This window comes from Hyperolius riggenbachi, chromosome 2 (assembly GCF_040937935.1).
Source record: "Hyperolius riggenbachi isolate aHypRig1 chromosome 2, aHypRig1.pri, whole genome shotgun sequence".
In the NCBI taxonomy this organism is placed as follows: Eukaryota; Metazoa; Chordata; class Amphibia; order Anura; family Hyperoliidae; genus Hyperolius; species Hyperolius riggenbachi.
Window position 1 is genome coordinate 233148098 of NC_090647.1, and position 20892 is coordinate 233168989.

Genomic DNA, 20892 nt, shown 5'->3' on the forward strand with positions numbered 1-20892 from the left:
ATGTAACAAAACAAAAGTAAAAAAGTTTTTTCAATAATAAGTCACATTTTTAATTTGCTATTGAGCTGCCCTAGGATTTAAAAATGATGTTCATTCACTTTAAGCTTGCTGTTCTAGCGCTGGGACTCTCTGAAGCTATCCAAGTTTGGATGGTCAGGCTCCCCTCCATGTAATGCTGGATACACACGTTGCGTTTCCGCGTGCGACGCGGCCGTCGATACGCGTCGATTCGATTATTTCCGAACATTTCCGAACGAACTTCGATGATTTTTAGGTCGAATGCCATGTAAAGTATGGCAAATCGACCTAATGATCCATCGAAGCTTGAATCGGACATGTCGGAAATAATCGAATCAACGCGTATCGACGGCCGCGTCGCACGCGGAAACGCAACGTGTGTATCCAGCATAAGAGAGAGGCTGCACTGCACAGCATGGCCTTTTCCACCATGCACTAGCAAGCTCTATGCTACTGCGCAGGCATGAGCCATCAGTGCATCTGCACAGTGTGGCCATGCTCGTTCACGTACAGGAGTGCATCCATAAATTCTCAGAGAGTCCCAGGTAGTGTCAGCTGTCTGGCGGAGGATGTTGGCTTCCCTCTACCAAGGTAAGTATCTCACATTTTTCTCCCTAGTCAAAGGTTTGCTTTAAACTATTATATTATTTTAAAAAAATAAACAGATAAAGAGTTGTGTTCAACTCCTAAGTAGTAGACTCCAGGGAAAATGTTCAGTAAATTCTTGGTTCAGCTGATATTTTATAGAGACTGTTTGATGTAATTCAATACAATGTGACTACCAATCCACACCTGTGCTCCTCCTGCCTGCATGACAAAGGAATCTGTAGTATTCTTATTGTTAGCACATCTGCATCTACTTCTAGTTTTATTTTACTTTTTATGAAATCACAGCTATAAAACATTTTTCGATTTTAACAGAAGTATTTTTGATCTCTTTTACTCAGTCAAATCAGCAGGTAAAGATTGTCAATATGATTTTTGTCATTGCAATAGTCGTTTCCAGGCTTGGTGCATCTCCAGAATATCAACATTTTATTTGTGATACCTAAGATTTCCCCAATATATAAAAACATAAATAACAGATGCCTTTTTGGGGGAAATAAAAACAAAACAAAAACTCAAAACTATTCTCTAGGTTCGAGGGGTAGGAGGTGTGGTATCTGGAGAATTGCCACATGCAATGCAATTTGTGCTTTATGAATGTAGCAGAAACCAGCTATTTTATGTACCTCTCTAATAGCAAATTGCAAGCTATGATAAAAATCTGAAAAAAAGCAAATAAAACAGACGATTAAGCAAATGCTTGCTAGATTAAGAAATACATTCTTTTCAAAAGGCCAGTGAAGTGAAGATTTTTTTTTTTAAATATTGATATGAACGTAGGGCTTACTGACATATGCACACCTAAACCAAAAGTGAAAAATACAGATTTCAAAACAAAAAGCAATTAAAAAGTTATCAAATATTTAACTAGCTGTAAACCTATAATGTCTACACTTTACCTCTAAGGATCTTGAAAACAAAAACAAGAGGATCAAGCATGTAGCCTGAATGTAAACATGGTTAATCCAATTTAGAAGATCTGTAATGTCTACTCGACAATACGTATTGCATCTTTGACATTCCAAAGAACAGCCAAATTCAATATTACTATGTACTGTATTCATTTTGCCATATCATTGGACGAGCCACCACGGGAAAACACGATGCAGCAACTGTGTGTCTTGGTACTACTCAAACTTAATAGGAAAATATCAATTAAGTATCAGGATATGTAGGTCACAAAGGGTTATTATCGGAATGGGGATTGGGGGGGGGGGGGGGGGGAGAGTGTCAAAGTATTAAGGTTCATATACACGGGCTACTCTTGTCTGCTGCTGCCAGCAGACAAGAGACCAGGGAGCGACAGCTCCCTGGCGGCAACAGCTAACCACACATCTCGCCAGAAAGGCAGAGATGCAGCGGAAGCTGTCTGAAGGGAGCATCCCCCGGCCGGATGCTCCATTCACTTGCCTTTGTCTCATGTCGCTAGTCCGCATACACACGCAGTACGCGTGGCGGACTAGCAACAGTTGCGGAGACAGAAGTTGCCGGCGATTTAACTTTTCAATCGCACGACAACTTTACTGTCCGGCGACAGTTTGTGGCGCTCACGTCTTACACACGGGGCAACTGTCGCTCAGACATGCGCATGCCACGTGTTTGTGGCGACAGTTGTGCCACGTGTGTATGGGCCTTTAGCCATAAAGACAGTTTAGAGGCAGACGTATGCACACAATGGCCTCAATTTACTAAAGGCAGTTCAGTAAAATAATTTTGTATGCTAAAATACCGCATTTGGCATTTTACTTTTATTTGCCCAAATTTACTAAAGATTTTCTGCATGAGGCAGAAGTTTGGTAATTTACCAAGCAAACAGGTTTTAATTCACTAAGCCCTGCTCGATAAGTTTCACTTACTAGCTGTGGAGTAGGTCAGGCAGGAAGCTGTGTGTATGAGTTAGGGCACTTTCACACTAGGGCGGTGTGATGCGGTAAATTTACCGCATCCCACCGCAATCTAATGAAACTCTATGGGGTAGTACACACTTCCCACATTGCAGTACGCTGCCCTGGAAGTGCTCTAACGCACATCCATACCTACAATACCATGCAGCTCCTGCGGCGACCCGGTTGTCATGTAAGTCTACGGTTTTTTGAAATACCTCCAGCAGTTTTCAGTGTCGCACATTTTCGGAAGCGCATTTTAGCAATGCACTTCCGCATACGTCCTCAAATGCCCAACAAAAACGTAATACTCAAAACACTTTTTGGGCGGTACAATAGTCACAGCACACCACACCGCCAATCTGCAGTGTGAAGCAGGCCTCAGGGTTTTCTGTCCAGTTCATCTCTAACATCCCTCTAGATGTGCAGCAGCCACCAAGGAGGAGCTCTTCTGTAAACAGTATACAGATTTTCAAAGATGTCAAAGGCAGAGCCCTTACACTATATCCGAGATATCCGTTCATGTATTTAATTGCAAAAAAAAACAGCTTGGTTAACCAGGTTTAACACAACAATGAATTACGGTACATAATGTGGGAAGGGGTCTTGGTAAGCAAACTTGCATCAGCAAAGCCCATAAAATAAAACTGTATACAGTACAAATAAAGTACAGAATTGACAAACTACATTATGCCCATCATAATTTTTTTTTTCAAAGGCTTTTGCACTTACACATGTTTGATCAATTCTGAACAATAGTAGAAATCAGGACACTTGATAAAAATGCAGGCTTTATTAATCCAGCGGATATCAGCGTACATACAGGATAAACGTTACTATGCAGTAGGGGCACAAGTATGCAGCCTTACAGCCATTTCACGGACTTCCGCTTGTGCCCCTACTGCATGGTAAAGCTTGTCCTGTATGTTCACTGATATCCGCTGGATTAATAAAACCTGAATCTTTATCAAGTGCCCAGAATTCTACTTTTGTTCAAAAGGTGTCTACATCAATTGTGAGCACGGGTAAATTGGCCTCAAGTCTAACATTGCTTACTATCTCTAGTGCCAGAAGCTGCTTCTTGCTATATGACATATTTGATCAAACTTGTGAAAAAACAAAACTCAAGATTCTGGCACTGTTCTGACTTATTGGGATAAATAAATGATATACTGTATAACTTGGCAACATTATTAAGATGATGGCCAGATAACAGAAAGAAACACTAATGCTGGGAACAAGCAATGCAATTTACTGTCTAATCGGCCAGAATCGGGCGATTATTTCCGACATAGTTATCATCGGAAAATCGATCCCTTCATCAATAGTGAGCAGTTTGGACATGGACACACGATACAACTTCCTGTCTGATCACCCATCAATCGGATGGGAAACTGCATTGTGTGTTCCTAGCATTATGCTGGATACACACGGTGCGTTCGCGCACTCGATTTTCCCGTCGATTCGTTTATTTCCAACATGTCCGATTTGGATTTCGATGGATCGTTAGGTCGATTCGCATGCAAAGTATGCCGAATTGACCTAACGATCCATCGAAATCCAAATCGGACATGTTGGAAATAAACGAATCGACGGGAATCGACGGGAAAATCGAGTGCGCGAACGCACCGTGTGTATCCAGCATTAGGCTTTGCAAGCATTCATGTTTATATCCAAGAAAGAGGTAGAGGAGCTTTTGAGTAAACAATACCTGTGACACCAGTGGCTTTACTCCTGGAGAAGAAGTGCCTGGATATAGACTTTTAAAGCATTTGTTTGACCTCCCTCTTCAGAGAACAATCAGATAGTACTGTGTACTTGAGTCGCAAACACAAGACCAGAGCTGAAAAAATACCAGAAGCCATGTAGCCAAGGGCTCCCTGATCATTGTCAAAAGAATATGATATAAATACAACCCGACTCCCACTTTGGACAAATTATCTCTTACAATCTACACTTAGGGCCAGTGCACACCTAAAAGCGCTAGTGTAATCGCAAACACTCAGCACTTTTTGAAGGTATTTTTCAGAGCGATTCTAGGCATGTGCCTAGAGATTTTTGGAGCGTTTTGGTGTAGGGTTTCTTTTTTTTTTGTTTTGTTACAGTAGAGCCGTAAGTGAACAGCTTCTGTAACAAAAACGTTTGGAAAATAGCTCTGTTCTAGAGCTTTTCAGGGCGATTTTCCACTTTCCTATACTTAACATTGAGGCTGAATCGCCTCAGAAAAGCGCAGACATGCCACAGGACCCGCATTTGCGTTTGGGAGAAAAATCACATCGCTCTGGTGTGATTCATACCATTCAAATACATTAGCCAAGCGCTTTTCAAAGCGTGCAGAAGCGCTCTTGGTGTACACCAGCCCTAACTCGTCCTCCTGGAAAAGACATTAACCTAATCTGTCTCATAATACTCCATATGCCTATAGGCAAAATTGTAAAAGCGCGGTCTATCATTTTATACACATTTCATTGCACCATGATTTTATAAGCCTATACTCACACTTTTCTCTGTCTGACAGACTGGCACATGTGTGAGCATCATTTGTGTAACAATTATTTTCAATAAACCCAAATGATAATGATTGCATTTCCATTAAGCAAAAAACTCAAATGAGACAATTTGGACAAAGTGACCAATAATTTCCATCTGTTTGACAACAGCTTGAAATGTATGTTGAGCCCAGTAGGAAGATAGTAATAAAATGCTACATTTTCATTGATTCAATTAAATGCCTGAAAAAGAAAAAACAAAACAAAACAAAAAAAAAATTTCCATGTACAAACAAAATATTAAAGAGCTGCTCATCAACACTTCCCCTTCATGAAATCCACCCCTGTTGCAAACGGATGAATATTGTGATGGGTGTCCCCTATGCCAATACATCTGACTGGACCGTTGCCTGCTAATCTTTTCTGCAGTAGCACAGCACTAGAGATAGTAACAGTTGGCCAATGGGTACAGCTTAGTGAGAGGAGGAAAAAGTGGTCATAATTTACAAGTAAGGTCTGAGGCTCACTCCAAAAATGTTTGGACATAGGTTCATTAATTCATACATTTTCTATGCTGTCATATCAGACTAATTAGTAAAGCAAAACAATCAGATTACACCATAATACAAATTTTACTATAGCCGTGCTGTTCAGGAGTGCTGCTTACCTAAAGACTGGTAAAGCTCTGTCATTTTGGGATGGTCCCAGCAGGTCGTTTGCGATTCATGGCTAGAATAAAAGGAAAACAATTATTACATTTAAAATTACACACAATGCATCTGTTTTGTCCCTATAGCTTATGTTTTGCATTCAGCTAAACAGGACATTAGGCAGCTACATAAATAACTCATATTGCACACATGGTAAGGTAGGAGGAATCTCATATGATTAGGCAGTGGCCACAGACCTGGAGCGGGCCTTGGCCATCAATCTAGGGGCTGGATTGAAAGAAGATATCCCAGTTTTAAGAAAAATGCCACAATGCTTTTTCCGGCAAGGACCTGGAATTTTGGGAACATATAGTGTATTGCTGCAAGCAGGTGAGTAAATTAAAGAGGGATGGTAACGACATATAGTAGAATGAAAACACCTTATCCAGGATACACAATTTTACATGAATTATCCTGCCCTCCCAGTGATGCCATCGCAACATTCTCTAATATTTGCAATTTACACACTACTCCGCATTCTAAATGTTTTTACAGAGCAGGCTAGTGAACTAATGACCTGTCCTCCGGAGAGAAAAATAAAATACAGTGACTGACAGTTGAGATAACAAGCTTCAGAAGACAGAGCTCTCTGCGACTTTGAAAGTTGTGGAGCTCAATGGTTCTTTTGCATAGATAACAACTGGAGTTTCTTAACTCTTCCTGTACTGGAAACAATATTAGACTTATGTCTCTGCTCCTAATGTTTTATTTCTTAGCTGTACTACACATACAAAATCATAATTTTTTTTTCGCTTCAGTTTCTCTTTAAACATATATAAAACTGCAAGTTTCTTTGTACTCTCTGATGATCTTCTTGTGTCCGAAGACAATAAATCAAAGGCTTTTTGTTCCGTTACTTGCGGCAACTTATTTCCTGTATTTAAATAATGCTGAAGTATTACACAGAACTTTACAAAGTACACAGTACTATTTGTATTTGTCTCTGTCCCCAAAGAAACCACATAAAAAAAAAAATAAATGAGTGATTTCAGACACAATCCCCTGGCTGGACACACCTGCATTCACCTACGTTAGCTAACATTTATAAAGGCAACTGACAAACATTGGAGAAACTGAATGCTAATGAAGGTACCAGGCATAGCCACAGAGAAAAACCAGCAGAGCAGATCTCCATAATCAGAATCAGAATCAGAATCATATTTATTCGCCAAGTGCAGCGGTTGCCACACTCGGAATTGTTTGTGGTACACATCGGTATAGAGCATAGTGCAAGAACAACATTAAAACATAGTGGTGCAATACAAAAAACAGAAAACATTGAAAACAGATATAGGCATTGAAAACATGTAGTGCAAGTACGCTATGCAGTGAAGACAGATAGGATAGGTGCGTAGCCGCTAGTCCTGCTAATGAGTTAGTAAGGCCTAGGTGCAAAAGAACATGGAATGAAGAACCGCACCAGGCCTGGGTGACAGTCCTGCTATTTAGCTTTGCTGTATGCAGTGCATGAGTTCAGAAGGCGCACTGCTTGGGGGAAAAAGGAGTTCCTGTGTCTAGAGGTCTTGGTGGAAATAGCTCTGTAACGGTGGTCAGAGCGCATGCGGTTGAAGAAGCGACCGCCTGGGTGGAGGGGATCTTGCGTGATCCTATTTGCCCTTGTCCTCAGCCTGGATGCATGGAGGAGGTCCAGTGGTGGCAGGGGTGTACCGATTATTCTTTCTGCAGCATTTATTACTCTTTGTAGTTTGTACTTGTCGCTTGAGGTGGCGCCGCCATGCCAGACGATGATGGAGGAGCATAGGATTGACTCTATGGTGGCAGTGTAGAAGCTTGACATCAACTCCTGTGGCATGCCAAACTTCCTTAGTTGTCTTAGGAAGAACAGCCGTTGCTGTGCCTTCTTTTGGCATTTAGTGGTGTTTTCCCTCCATCTCAAGTCTTTGGTGATGGTAGTGCCCAGGAACCGAACACTTGATACTCTGGTGACCTCCGTGCCTTCGATGAAGACCGGGTTAAGTGGGGGAGGGCGCTTCCTGAAATCCACAACCAGCTCGACAGTCTTCGCAGCGTTTAGGACGAGCATGTTATCCTTACACCAACCGCAGATACGCTCGATCTCGCTCTGGTAGGAGCGCTCATCCTCTCCACTGATGAGGCCAAGTATGGTGGTGTCGTCTGCAAATTTAATGACCTTAACACAGTCGGCAGTTGAGGTACATCTGTTCGTATACAGGGAAAAAAGGATCGGGGACAGTACACAGCCTTGGGGGGCGCCAGTGTTCGTGGTCCTCACTCGGGAGAGGCAACTGCCCAGTTTCACTTGTTGCGTCCTGTTCGTGAGGAAGTCTTTGATCCAAGTGCAGAGAGTTTGATCAAGCCCGAGTTGCACTAAGTTGTTATGCAGGATGTTCGGGCTGATTGTATTAAAGGCAGAGCTGAAGTCTAGGAAGAGGATCCTCGCGTAGGTGTTAGGTCTGTCCAGATGTTCCATGATGAACTCCAGACTGATGTTAATGGCATCCTCTATGGACCTGTTTGCTCTGTATGCAAATTGTAGAGGATCTAGGAGAGCATCGGTGGAGGCTTTCAGATGACTGAGGACCAGTTTTTCGAAGATCTTCATGACAGTTGGGGTAAGGGCAACAGGTCTGTAGTTGTTGAGGTCCGTGACTCCTGTTTTTTTGGGGACTGGTATGATGGTGGACCTTTTGAGGCAGGAGGGGACTATGCCACTCATCAGGGATTTCTGAAATATGGCAGACAGTACAGGGGCTAGCTGGCTGGCGCATGTTCTCAGGCACATGGATGACACGCCATCTGGGCCAGAGGCTTTCCTGGGATTCAATTTCCGGAGGTGCCTGAGGACGTCAGACGCCTGGATTTCTAACGGAGCTGGGAGGGCCCTGTCTGTGCTGAGGGAAGTGGATGTGGGGGGTGCCCTGGGGGTGGCCCCGTGGTCTGCTGTGTGGGTGGATTGGTTTTCGAACCTGCAGTAGAACTCGTTAAGTTTTTCAGCTAGTGCAAGGCTCGGAGGAGCATGATGAGGGGAGGGTTTGAAGTTTGTGGCTGCCCTAAGGCCTTCCCAGACCTCCCGTGTGTTGTTGGATCGAAGGCTGAGGCCCAGCTTTCTGGAGTAGTCCTTCTTTGCAGCACTAAGTTCGCGCTTAAGGGTGTACCTAGCTGCCTTAAACTCCTCCGGTGTGCCGGACTTGTGCGCTACTTCCTTGATTTTCCGGAGCCGGCGTAGCTTGCCGTTAAACCAAGGCTTGTTGTTAGGATAGACCCTGAAAGTCTTTGTGGGGATGCACAATTCCTCGCAGAAGCTGATGTAGGAGATGGTGTTCTCTGTTCATTCCTCCAGGCAGGGTGCCTCAAGAGCCTCCCATTCAGTGCAGTCGAAGCAGGCCTGTAGCTGCAGCTTGGCTTCCTCCGTCCACTTACTTACGGTCTTGAGGACTGGCTTGGATGACTCGAGGTGTCTCCTGTAGGTGGGTATAAGGTGGATTAGGCAGTGGTCAGAGTTGCCTAGGGGTGCCCGACGGGTGGGTTTGTATGCGTCTTTGAGGACTGTGTAGCAATGGTCCAGGGTGTTTTGATCCCTGGTGGGGCAGGTAATGTGCTGTTTATAGCGAGGAATCTCCGTGCGGAGGTTGGCGCTGTTGAAGTCCCCGCAGATGATGAAGAGGGAGTCAGGGAGGGATGTCTCCCACCGTGAGATGGTGTCGCTGAGCATACGCAGCGCGATCTTGGAGTTGGCGCTAGGGGGGATGTATACTCCCACAAGAACGTAGGAGGAGAACTCCCTTGGAGAGTACTGAGGTCTGCAATTGATTACTAGTAGCTCAATGTCTGGAGAACAGCAATTGTCTATGGTGGATGTGTTTAAGCACCAAGAGGCCTTAATATAGAAGCAGATGCCACCGCCTCTCTGTTTACCGGAGAGTGCACTGTCCCGGTCTGCTCGGAAGAGGTTGAAACCTGGTAGTTGAAGGGGGCTGTCTGGGATGGTGTCGTTCAGCCATGTTTCGGTGAAACAAAGGACTGGGGTGTTTGCGCCCATTGATCGATTGCTGCCAAGTAGCACGAGCAGTTCGTCAAGCTTGTTCGGGAGGGAGCAGACATTAGCAAGGAGAATGGCTGGGATGGGTGACCGCAGGCCTTTCTTTTTAAGCCTCACTTGTACTCCTGCCCTATTTCCCCTGGGGCGGTAATACCTACTAGCCCACCTGTCCCTTCTGGTGAGTAGCTTGATGTGATCCCAGATTGTGTTCCACAGGTATGCATAGGTCGCTGTGCTGCAGGTCTCCCATTGTAGTAGTTCCGCTCTGGTGTACGTGGTGGGGCGTGTGGCACTTGGGGGGTGCGACTGCTTCTGAGCCATGGAGCTGCAGTTGCAGCAGGCGAGGTGTGGGGGTGCAGTTCGCGGTGGGACCCCCTTTGGGGCAGTGTGCTAGTAATTGCTGTTTAGAGAGTTCAGCCTGTCCAATTCACCCACCTCTGTGTATAATCTCAAGCGTGAGCTGGCTGCCCAAGCAGAGCAGTCAATTTGTAAAAACAGGATGCCAACATAATGCAGTTTATCTTTTTGAGCAGAAAGGAGGTTCGCTTTGGCGGTCTGCTCACCAGATCTGATGTGTGCCCGCTGCCCAGCAAGTAAGATAATGGCAGCAGATGCGGTAGGCAGAGCAGATCCTGCAGCGGGCAGGAACAATGAGGGGTACCCAGTGGGTGGGAGGGCAGCAGCAGGACCAGGGGCAGATCGTAGAGTGGGGATGGCCGCCCTGGAGGGAAGGAGGGCACAGAGTGTGGAGCACGAGTGTGGAGCCCAGTAAGCGGATACAGCAAGCAGGGTTGAGAGGTGGCAGTTGGTGTTGCTTACCGGAGCCGCTTACAGAGGTGAGGCCGAGGCAGGGCAGCGTCAGGATCCCAGGGCAGAGCAGGAACGGCGCTGGCTAGATCCAGAAGGCAGGGCAGATGCGGGGCCGGAGCAGCGCTGCGGGATGGGAGACAGCACAGAGCGGTGGAGAGGCTGGGTCGGGCAGCATGCAGGTGGAGGCAGCTTTGGAGGTGATCCGCCCGGTTTCGGAAGTGGCAGAACTCTCTGAGGTGGAGAGCCAGGGCCATGTGGGTGGCCTAGTTGCGGTCTGCTTTTGCTGGGTCCGGAGGCGGTGAAAGCGGGCATCGGAGGTGGAGAGCCTGGATTCAGAAGGGCGGCAGCGGAGTTGCGGTCTGCACCTGCTGGGTCTGGATGCGGCGAAGTTGGCAGGGCATCGGAGGCGGAGATCCACGTGGGCGGCCTGGAAGAGTGGCGGCGGAGCTGCGGTCCGCTTCTGCTGGGTCTGGTTGCGGCGATGTCGGCAGGGCATCGGAGATGGAGAGCCACGTGGGCGGCCTAGATCCAGAAGAGCGGCGGGAGCAACAGGAGCCGCGGCGATGGCCGAGCAGGGCCCCGGGTGTGCTGGGCAGGAGGACTACTCTTCACCCTCTGCGGCGGCCGGTGGCCCCGAGGCACGTGGGTGGCCCCCGGTATCACAGCGGTGAGTTAGATGGATAGGGGCGCTGTGAGCAGGGAGAGCAGCACGCTAGTGGCTGAGAGCTAAAGCAGCTAAAGCTAGCACTAAATATCTAAAAACAGTTAAAAACAGTTAAAATTACAACTAAAACTAGAGCTAAAACTACAACTAAAGAAAAATTAGAGGAGCCGATGTGACCGGGGCTGCCTCGTGGGCGCCATCTTGAACCATTATGATATTGAGAATAAAAGATATTGAGAATAAAAATATGATTAAACTGCTAAACGTTAGGTATAATTTTTTTAATGCATTTAGGAGAACCTGTCACTTCCTCTCAATTGGAGTTAATTCATAAAACTTTTCTCATGAACTATCGCTAATCGCACCATAAACACCAAACATACTATGTACAGTGCTACAAAATATGTTGAAAATGTGTTTAAAATATGTAAAATAAATAAATAAATGAATGAAGGAGGAGGAAAGTATTACTGAAATTAAGATATTCAGGAACAACTATTTGAAAAAAGGCTGAAAAGTTAATTACGGAAAGGTTCAAGAGATAAATTCTATGAAGTGGTTAGCACTCTCGCCTTGCGTCCCTGCTTCCAAACCCAACAAGGGCACTATCTGCACAGAGGTTTTATGTTGTCCCCGTGTCAGCGTCGGTTTCCTCTGGGCACTCCATTTTCCTACCACATCCCAAAAACATACAGAAAGGTTAAATGGCTTCCCCCTAAATTGGCCCTAGACTATAAGCAGAGACATACACTTCACGATACATGATTTAGACATATGGCTATCATACGGATTTGATTGTGAGCTCCTCTGAGGGACAGTTAGTGACAAGAAAACAGTGTAGTGCTGTGGAAGATGTCGGCGCTATATAAATACTAAATAATAAACTCTCAACAGTAAATAGTGAAATACTTTGCATAGATGCAATTCCCTTATAAAAAGATTCATCCAAGCCCTACATACAGTGATTTGCTGAAATGCAGGAAGAGGTGGATAGAGCTATCTGCCTATTTTCCTTTCTTCAGTTGGACACCACTGAGGAGAGTTTGATCCAGTAGATCTGTTAACATTGGAGTACAACTGTGCCACATAAACTCATGCGCAAAATATGTATTTTCTTCATCATGAATGAGGTAGTGGACATGTACTTTAATATTTGCTGCATTCGTTATGTAGCCAATGTAACTAAAACCAGCAAACCAGTAACTAAAACCAGCAAAGAAATTCCACATTAAGTCCTTTATCAATAGACTCCCAAGTGTAAATTAAGGATACTATTAACAATTGTTTTTCATAGCTATTAATGTCATTACGTTTGTCAGTTCTGTTCTAACACTATGCAGTCATAGACGAGAAGCAAAAACAAGTGAATATATATATTGGGAAAGAAATCTTCAGTGTATGCCTGTGAGAATGTGAACTGCCAACATTTCTGGGGCTCACAAATCATCACAACAGCACCGAAACCTTTATTCAGCGTAAATGGATCTACAAATAACTGCTACTATAAAAGAATAAATATAGGATCAGTAGGACTTTGATGATACCACTCGGTAAAACATTTATTTTCCACAGGAGCCAAAGAGGAAGTTTTGTTAAACTTTTGTTCCTGTAGGAGCCAATTACATTGATATTTTTTTTCTTGGCCTTAAAAGCAGAAATTTATCACTGAGGGTTAGGCAGTGTTGTGGCGTGGTTTTAAACTGGTTATTACCTTTGCAAACTGAGCCCCTGAGAGGATAAGTACAAAAACAACGCTTACGGATATACTTATATCCAACAAGAGCTTAATAATGGATCTTTCATAAGCACCTCCAAACATCACTAAATGCATTTATTTTTATTTATTTTTTAGACAAAATTCTGAACACCAAATTAAAAAAGGTGTATAAAACTTCTGAAATTAAGACATTATTAAAGGGTTTTGCATTTTGATGAGCTACTTTAAAACACAGTGGCTATTATGTTAAAAATGAACTTATCAGTTGAATTGGGTCCAGGTGATGCCCATTAGTAATATAATATTACAGCTATTCTATTGTCGAACTTTCCTAACACCTAACATTGTCCCCCAACACTAACCCTCCCACCCAATGCATACTACTGCTTCGGTTGGGGGTTAGTGTGGGGCATTTAGAAAGGTGTAGGGTTAGTGTGGGGCATTTAGAAAGGTGTAGTAATACTACACCTTTCTAAATGCCCCACACTAACCCCCAACCGAAGCAAATTCTTACCCATATATTTAAAAGAGATCAGAGATCAGATTATGCCACCGATGCTGCTGTAGGCAATAGAAGAACATATAAAAGGTACACAATATTCTTAGCTGACTAACCAGATTAACAAATGCAAGCTTTTTTGACAACATTTCTTTCAGAAGTTCTTTCTCTCAAGCATGAAGGTGCCCTGATTGTTAGTAACAGTCTATAAAGGGAAGTAAACACTATAAGGCCTTTTCAATTGGTTAGAGAATGTGTGGGTATGAGAGTCACAAGAGTGAGGCCTTATAGCTTTGTACTGCAGTGGCTAGAGGCATGTTGCGGAGATCCGACCTGATATCCAGGCGGGCAGTAAAATGGCCGGCATTAGGTAGATATTGGTTGTTAACCATATCTTATGCTGGGAACACAAGGTGCAATATACTGTTCGATTGACGGGTGAGAAAGTTGTACCGTGCGTACATGTCCAAACTGCTCCCGACCGATAAAGAGATTGCTTTTCAGATGCTAACACCGCAATAATCAATCCCTTTCTCGATCGGAGATGGATCAGACATGTCAGAAATAATTGTCCAATTTCTGTCGACCGGGCGGGAAATTGCATTAGTTGTTTGGGTCACCCTGAGCTGCTTGGTTACTCTGTTTTCCCAGCATTAAAGAGAAACTGAAGCAAAAAAAGAAATGATTATATAATGAATTGGTTGTGTTAGTTGTGCAGTATGGATAGTTAATAGAGCATTAGTAGCAAAGAAAATATTCTCATATTTTTATTTTCAGTTATATAGTTTTTTTTTTATAACATTGCATCATTCTCTAATATTTGCAGTTTACACACTACTCAGCATTCTAAATGATTTTACAGAGCAGCCTAGTGAACTATTGACCTGTCCTCTGGACAGAAAAAGAAAATACAGTGACTGACAGTTGAGATAAAAAGCTTCAGAAGACAGAGCTCTCTGCGACTTTGAAAGTCGTGGAGCTCAATGGCTCTTTTGCATAGATAACTGGAGTTTCTTAACTCTTCCTGTACTGGAAACAATATTAGACCTATGCCTCTGCTCCTAATGTTTTATTTCTTAGCTGTCCTACACATACAAATATCATAATTTTTCCTTTCGCTTCAGTGTGCCTTTAAAAGTAAATGTCCAGCTTAACACCAGGGTGCGATTTTTAGCGCCATTTAATGTTGACTGCCTTTTTCATCTACTGTGGTGTAGTTTTACGCAAACTGCACTAACAATTTACCCAATCTACATACCTCCCAACATTTTGAGATATGAAAGAAGGACATTTACTAAGAAGTGGGTAGGAAATGGGACAAGGGGGCAGGATCCTTTCAGAAGAATTGCACAGGGTGGATGCTGATGCAGGATTCCTGTGCAAACATGTTTGTCTGCCGCATGCCTTGACAAAGAGAACCATATGGGCCCTGAAACGATCCTCCGCTATACGTGTAATACGTGTGTGTGTGTGTGTGTGTGTGTGTGTGTGTGTGTGTGTGTGGACAATAAAAGCTACTTGAAGTCCCAGCAAGTCTGTGTGCGGATCCCCTCCTTTGGATTCAGGATACAGGATTGTCCTGCCCCCCCCCCCCCCCCCCCAAAAAAAAGGGATGGTTGGGCGATATGCAAACAAACATTGAACATGAGACTTCTAAAGTAACCTTCCTATCTTGATCACAGCACTGCTTTTCTACAATGATGTTTCTCTGAGCCTTGGCCGGTTCCTTGGAGGGACAGGGAGTCAAACGGTTTTGACAGCTCTTTGAACCATGCGATTCTGTATCGACTTCTGTATTGTTGTACATAAAGCAAAAAGTGAACACAGGTCGGGGAGTCATCAGAATTGGAATTCTTATATAGGAAACTTTAAAGGGAACTTGAGGCGAGAGGGATATGGGGGCTGCCAATATTTATCTCCGTTTAGGCCTCTTTCACACTTGGACCACGGGTGTACCTACCGGCCCTGCAAGGCATGCAGCCGAGGTGGGGGGGGGGGGGGGGCGGGAGGGATAAACCTGAGAGGGGGCCCGTGGTTCTGAGGCTCACCACCCGCCCGTATGCCTTAACGAGCAGGCTGACGCGGCAAAATGTATCTCTTTTGCTGCAGACTGTTGCTGCAGAGTGCGGTGGTAGGCACTAGGACCTGAAGTGCTTCTTTCCCCTCTCCTATACGTCCTGCTTGGACGCTTCCTCGGGCCCCCCTCCCACCCCTCAAGCACGCTGGAAGGACAAGGGCAGGCGACGTAATCCAGACCAGGAAGAAGAATGTCACGCTGCCGATGCCAAATGTATGTGAGGCACACAGCCTGTCTGTGATGTGTTCAGTGTGCATGCCATGTGTGCAGTGTGCATGCCATGTGTGCAGTGTGCATGCCATGTGTGCAGTGTGCATGCCATGTGTGCATGCCATGTGTGCAGTGTGCATGCCATGTGTGCAGTGTGCATGCCATGTGTGCAGTGTGCATGTGATGTGTGTGGCTAGGGCTGCAGAGACGGTGGGGGGGCTTAATCCTCAGCCTTAGGGTATAAAAAAATATATATATATATAATAACAACAACAATAATAATAATAATATATAGCCTGATTTATTTTTGGAGGGAGGGGGCAGTTGTTGCTGCTGGGGGGGGGGGGGGGGGGGGGTGTTTGGCTGGGGGGGGGGGGGCCCATCCAGAGTTTTGCAGGGGGGCCCAGTGGTCTCTAGTTATGCCCCTGACTTGGACGTTGCGTTTTAGGGGACATTAAGGTCGCATAACGTGCCCCTAACGCAATGCATGGTGGTGTTGAAGTTGGACGTCAGATTGAACCGCGCTATGCAGCTCTTGGTGCGCTGTTTTCGTTCTATCTATACTGATAGAACAGCCGGTCCAGGATAGTGATGGGAAGTCCGGATCTTTTCAAGGATTCGGATGATTCAAATCGGATCATTGAAAAGATCCGGATCTTTGAACCGAATCATTTGAATCATTTTACTAGGGAAGCAGACTGGGGGTGAAATGACTAGCAGGACATGACTTTCCCTGCACTGTACATTCTGTATGTTTTTGTTTCTTCCAGACAGATATCCACTGTGAACCGAATTGTTCATTGTGATGATCCGGATGATTCGACTCACAAAAAAGATCCGGATCAAATGAATGATTCATTCATGATCCGGACAACACTAGGAGTCCAGGTTACGTCAGCACAGTGCAGTTAATATTAATTAGCCATGCGGCTTGTCACTGAGCATGTCTAACGCAGCTAAAGCCCAGTATAACGCACAGCATGCTGCACTTTCATTCAACGTGTAGCATTACAATGTAACGCAACGTGGGCACTGTGAACAGCCCATTGATTTTTCATTACTGTGAGTTGGGCTGCGTTACAGGCTGCTCTAACGTGGGACTTTAACGTCCCACTGTGAAAGCAGCCATAAACAATACCAGTTGCCTGGCAGTCCTGATCCTGTGTCTCTAATACTTCTAGTCATAGACCCAGAACAAGCATGCAGCAGATCAGGTACTTTGACTCAGCCGTTTCAGGATTTACTGGATTAGCCATATGCTTGTTCCAGGGTTTTGACTCAGACACTACTTATGCCAGAAGATCAACAGGGCTGCCACAGAAGTGGCATTGATTACATGGAAATAAATAGCCTCCATATCGCTTTCACCTCGGGTTCTCTTTAAATACTTCTATACCAAAAAAAAACCACACCTACATTTGCTGAACTGAAAAGTCCCACCTCACCTTGCAGACACAAGGACAATGAGCTAATTAGCATTTCTCCAACAATTTCTCATAGCTAGCAATATTGGGACTACTATTCCAGTGTATGATCTAATGCGTGTCTTACTGCTTATTACCTTACTGTGTTGTCTGTCACCGCTATCACCATTGTCTGTAACCTTATTTATTGTACAGCGCTGCGTAATATGCTGACGCTATATAATTCCAATCAATAATTTATCCCATAGCTATGCACACACACACACACACGACTTTTGCCAGCTGACTGTGGGCAGGAACAATTGATCGGAAATCTAATGCGAGTACAGCGATCTCCCATTATCATTGGTGACATAATTATTGATGTAGAATGTTTGATCATTAACAACTGATCTCTATAGTATGCACAGCAGGGCACCTCTCATTCCCCCTCCTCCTCCTCTCTCCATACAACACAAGAGGTTGCTATGCAGTCTTACAAAGACTGCTCCTGATATTATACCCACTATCACGACTTTCCAAGCAACAATTACCGAACGTGTGCACATAGGAAAAAGCCAGCTTATCTCCTTGGCAGCTCAACCAACTTACACAGAAATAAAATAACTGCAAGTACTCCAGTCAGATTTTTTTTCTAAAGTGATGTAAATTTCATTAGCAAGATCAAGGCAGTAAATAATTAGTGTAGAAAAAGTTGAAGTAAAATACTGCAATTAAAGCTGACACTCTGTTTTGTGGCAGTAATCTGAGGTTATCAATGCTCCCAGCAAGATCAGTTTAACAGAATATTAAGCAGCCGGCACACTATGATCCATCGCAGTAATGAATGACCAATTTTCATGGTTAGACAAAAATCAGATTATCCCTAAACAAACCATGAAAATGAATGCCTAGAAAACAAACCTCATTACAATCAGATTATTTTTTCCCCGCTGCATTCAAATCTTCCAATGCTATTAGAAACAGCATAAATACGAAACCTGCATGATGGCCATGGTGATAGAGATATACACATAGGAAAGTAATATGCAATATATAAGACTTATACATACCTCCTTCTCTGGGAAATGGCTGTTTATTAAACTGTTTACTTTCTGCTACAGGTGATCAGTCAGTCAAAAATGTCCCACAGATTGTATGCTGTAGCGTTTATAGGCGTACTGGAAGAACTCCCAAAACTTGTGCCTGGGAATTGAGGCAGTGAAGCCAGGTACACACATATTGATTTTTCTAACCAATAGTCATTTTTCTTGAATCCGCTAAAAATATATCGCCACCAGTTTAACCAGTGGTTTTCAGTTTCAATAAGTTTAAAGAGAACCCGAGGTGGGTTTGAAGAATATTATCTGCATACAGAGGCTGGATCTGCCTATACAGCCCAGCCTCTGTTGCTATCCCAAACCCCCCTAAGGTCCCCCTGCACTCTGCAATCCCTCATAAATCACAGCCACGCTGCTGACAAACAGCTTGTCAGAGCTGGCTGTGTTTATCTCTATAGTGTCAGTCTGCTGCACTCCCCGCCTCCTGCAGAACTCCGGTCCCCACCTGCATCCCTTCCCTCCCTGCTGATTGGAGAGAAGGGATGGGGGCAGGGACCGGAGCTATGCAGGAGGTGGGGGAGCAGCCGAGACTGACACTACAGATGTAAACACAGCCTCACAGCACGGCTGTGATTTATGGGGGATTGCAGAGTGCAGGGGGACTGTAGGGGGGTTTGGGATAGCAACAGAGGCTGCGCTGTATAGGCAGATCCAGCCTCTGTATGCAGATAACATTCTTTAAACACACCTCGGGTTCTCTTTAAGGCAGTTTATTGAGCAGCTGGGGATAGATGGCCACATAGCACTGCACCACATTGAGTAGTACAACACTAGCAGATTCATTGATGCTCGATAGATTTCGAATAATGACGAATTTAGATTGAGTGTACAATAAGGAAAGGGAATCGATCACTATTTAATCAATTTCCAATCAGGGAGGGATTGATTAACTTGTCATATTAGGCAGTTATTGACCTGTGTAAGCCCAAGTGAACCTGAGGTGACAGTGATATGGAGGCTGCCATATTTGTTTCATTTCAAACAATACCAGTTGCCTAGCAGCCCGCTGATCTATTTGGCTGTAGTGTCTGAATACCGCCAGAAACAAGCATGCAGCTAATCTTTTCAGATCTATCAATAATGTCAGAAACATCTGATCTGCTGTGTGCTTGTTCAGGGTCTATGGCTACAAGTATTAGAGGCAGAGGATCAGCAGGATGGAAAGGCAACTGGTATTGCTTAAAAGGCTATAAATATGGCAGCCTTCATATAACTCTCACCTCGGGTTCACTTTAACAGAGATCTAGTCTTTGAAGAGAAATGCAATGGTATGCGATTCCTGTCCGTTTCCCTGCAAACCATGTGATATTACACCCACTGAAATCCACATTCTCAGACGGGGAAAAACATGGAAGATTGACAGCAAAACAATTGCTGGTGTGCGCCTCGCAGATAAGCACTGGCACAAGTGGAGACAGAGCCTTAAAAAAGTTCACTAATGATCTATTTGAAAACGGATTTTGAAATTGAAGTCAGTCATTGCACTGGTGCCTTTTCTTTTTGGATCTACTTTTTCTTGTTGTCCAGAGCGACAGCCGACCATTAAGATAATAATAGGGATATAAGAGTGTGGTAGACATTAGACTGTGTGCTCCTCTGAGGGACAGCTAATTAGAAGACTATATCGTGTTTAAAGTGGTCTAACACCCAGCATTTCAACTTTGCTTTAAAAGATTGTTTACAGCTCAGAAACTATTATGCCAGATTTTTTTTTAAGCAGAAATTCACTGAATTTGTTAAACATGACATTTTAGTGTTGCATTTAGCTAGAAATATGGTCAGTACTGAGGTTTAGATACAAATGTATCATGTTTGAAATGTAAATAAACAAAAGCCTCTGAGAGAGACAGGCTTTTCAGAGGTTTATTTGCATTCCAAACATGATACATTTGTATCTAAACCTCAGCACGGATGCGGATTTCTAGCTAAATGCAACACTAAAATATGTTTAACCCATTCAGTGAATTTCTGCTTTAAAAAAAAATCTGGCATAATAGCTTCTAAGCTGTAAGCAATCTTTTAAAGCAAAGTTGCAATGCTGGGTGTTAGACCGCTTTAAAACAGTGTGGAAGATGTCAGTGCTATATAAAAAAAAAATCATAAGTAAAAATCACAGTAGCTTGGTAGACAGAAAGCCCTACTATGGTATTGAGTGTGCGCATAATCTGGTTCCTCTACCAAGACTTGACTAATCTGCAGATCCATGCATACCTACTACTTTTGAAATCTGAAGTCCGAATCACATAAAAAAAAAAAAAACAGGAATGGAACGGAAGGGAATGGATCATAACGGAATGTTAACCTGGATCCGTTCAGATTCCTCCATTTGAACAGACCTGTTTTGCACGATCTGCTGAATGGGCTGCAAGTTTGCTGCTAGACCAATTTTTCTGGACCGATGAGCCCAGTGGAACGGAAATAGATGCTGAAGCACTGCATTGGGGGCAATGAGAAAATGGAACGTTTCTTCACACTAGTGAAGAAACGGATTGTTCTAGCCAGAAAAATCCACTTTGGTGATGGGAGTCTGAGGGGGATGTGGGGAAATGGAACAGAAGCAGCTTAACAGCAACGGAGTGAAAGCGATCTGATTGACCGGTAATCAAATCAGTTTGACACAATTGCCAGCGTGAACCGGGCCTTACTCATAAATGTGTTTATTTT

The 20892-nt window shown here is 44.1% G+C and overlaps 1 protein-coding gene across 20 annotated transcripts in view; it reads right to left on the bottom strand.

The window, feature by feature from the left end:
• The window catches only part of DMD (dystrophin), a 3066377-nt gene that overhangs the window by 239650 nt on the left and 2805835 nt on the right, over positions 1-20892 (bottom strand). For all 20 annotated transcript variants that reach the window (XM_068268325.1, XM_068268327.1, XM_068268324.1 and 17 more), the window contains one exon: positions 5664-5725. In XM_068268325.1, the coding sequence (XP_068124426.1) occupies positions 5664-5725 (62 nt within the window). The remainder of the gene's footprint in view (positions 1-5663; positions 5726-20892) is intronic.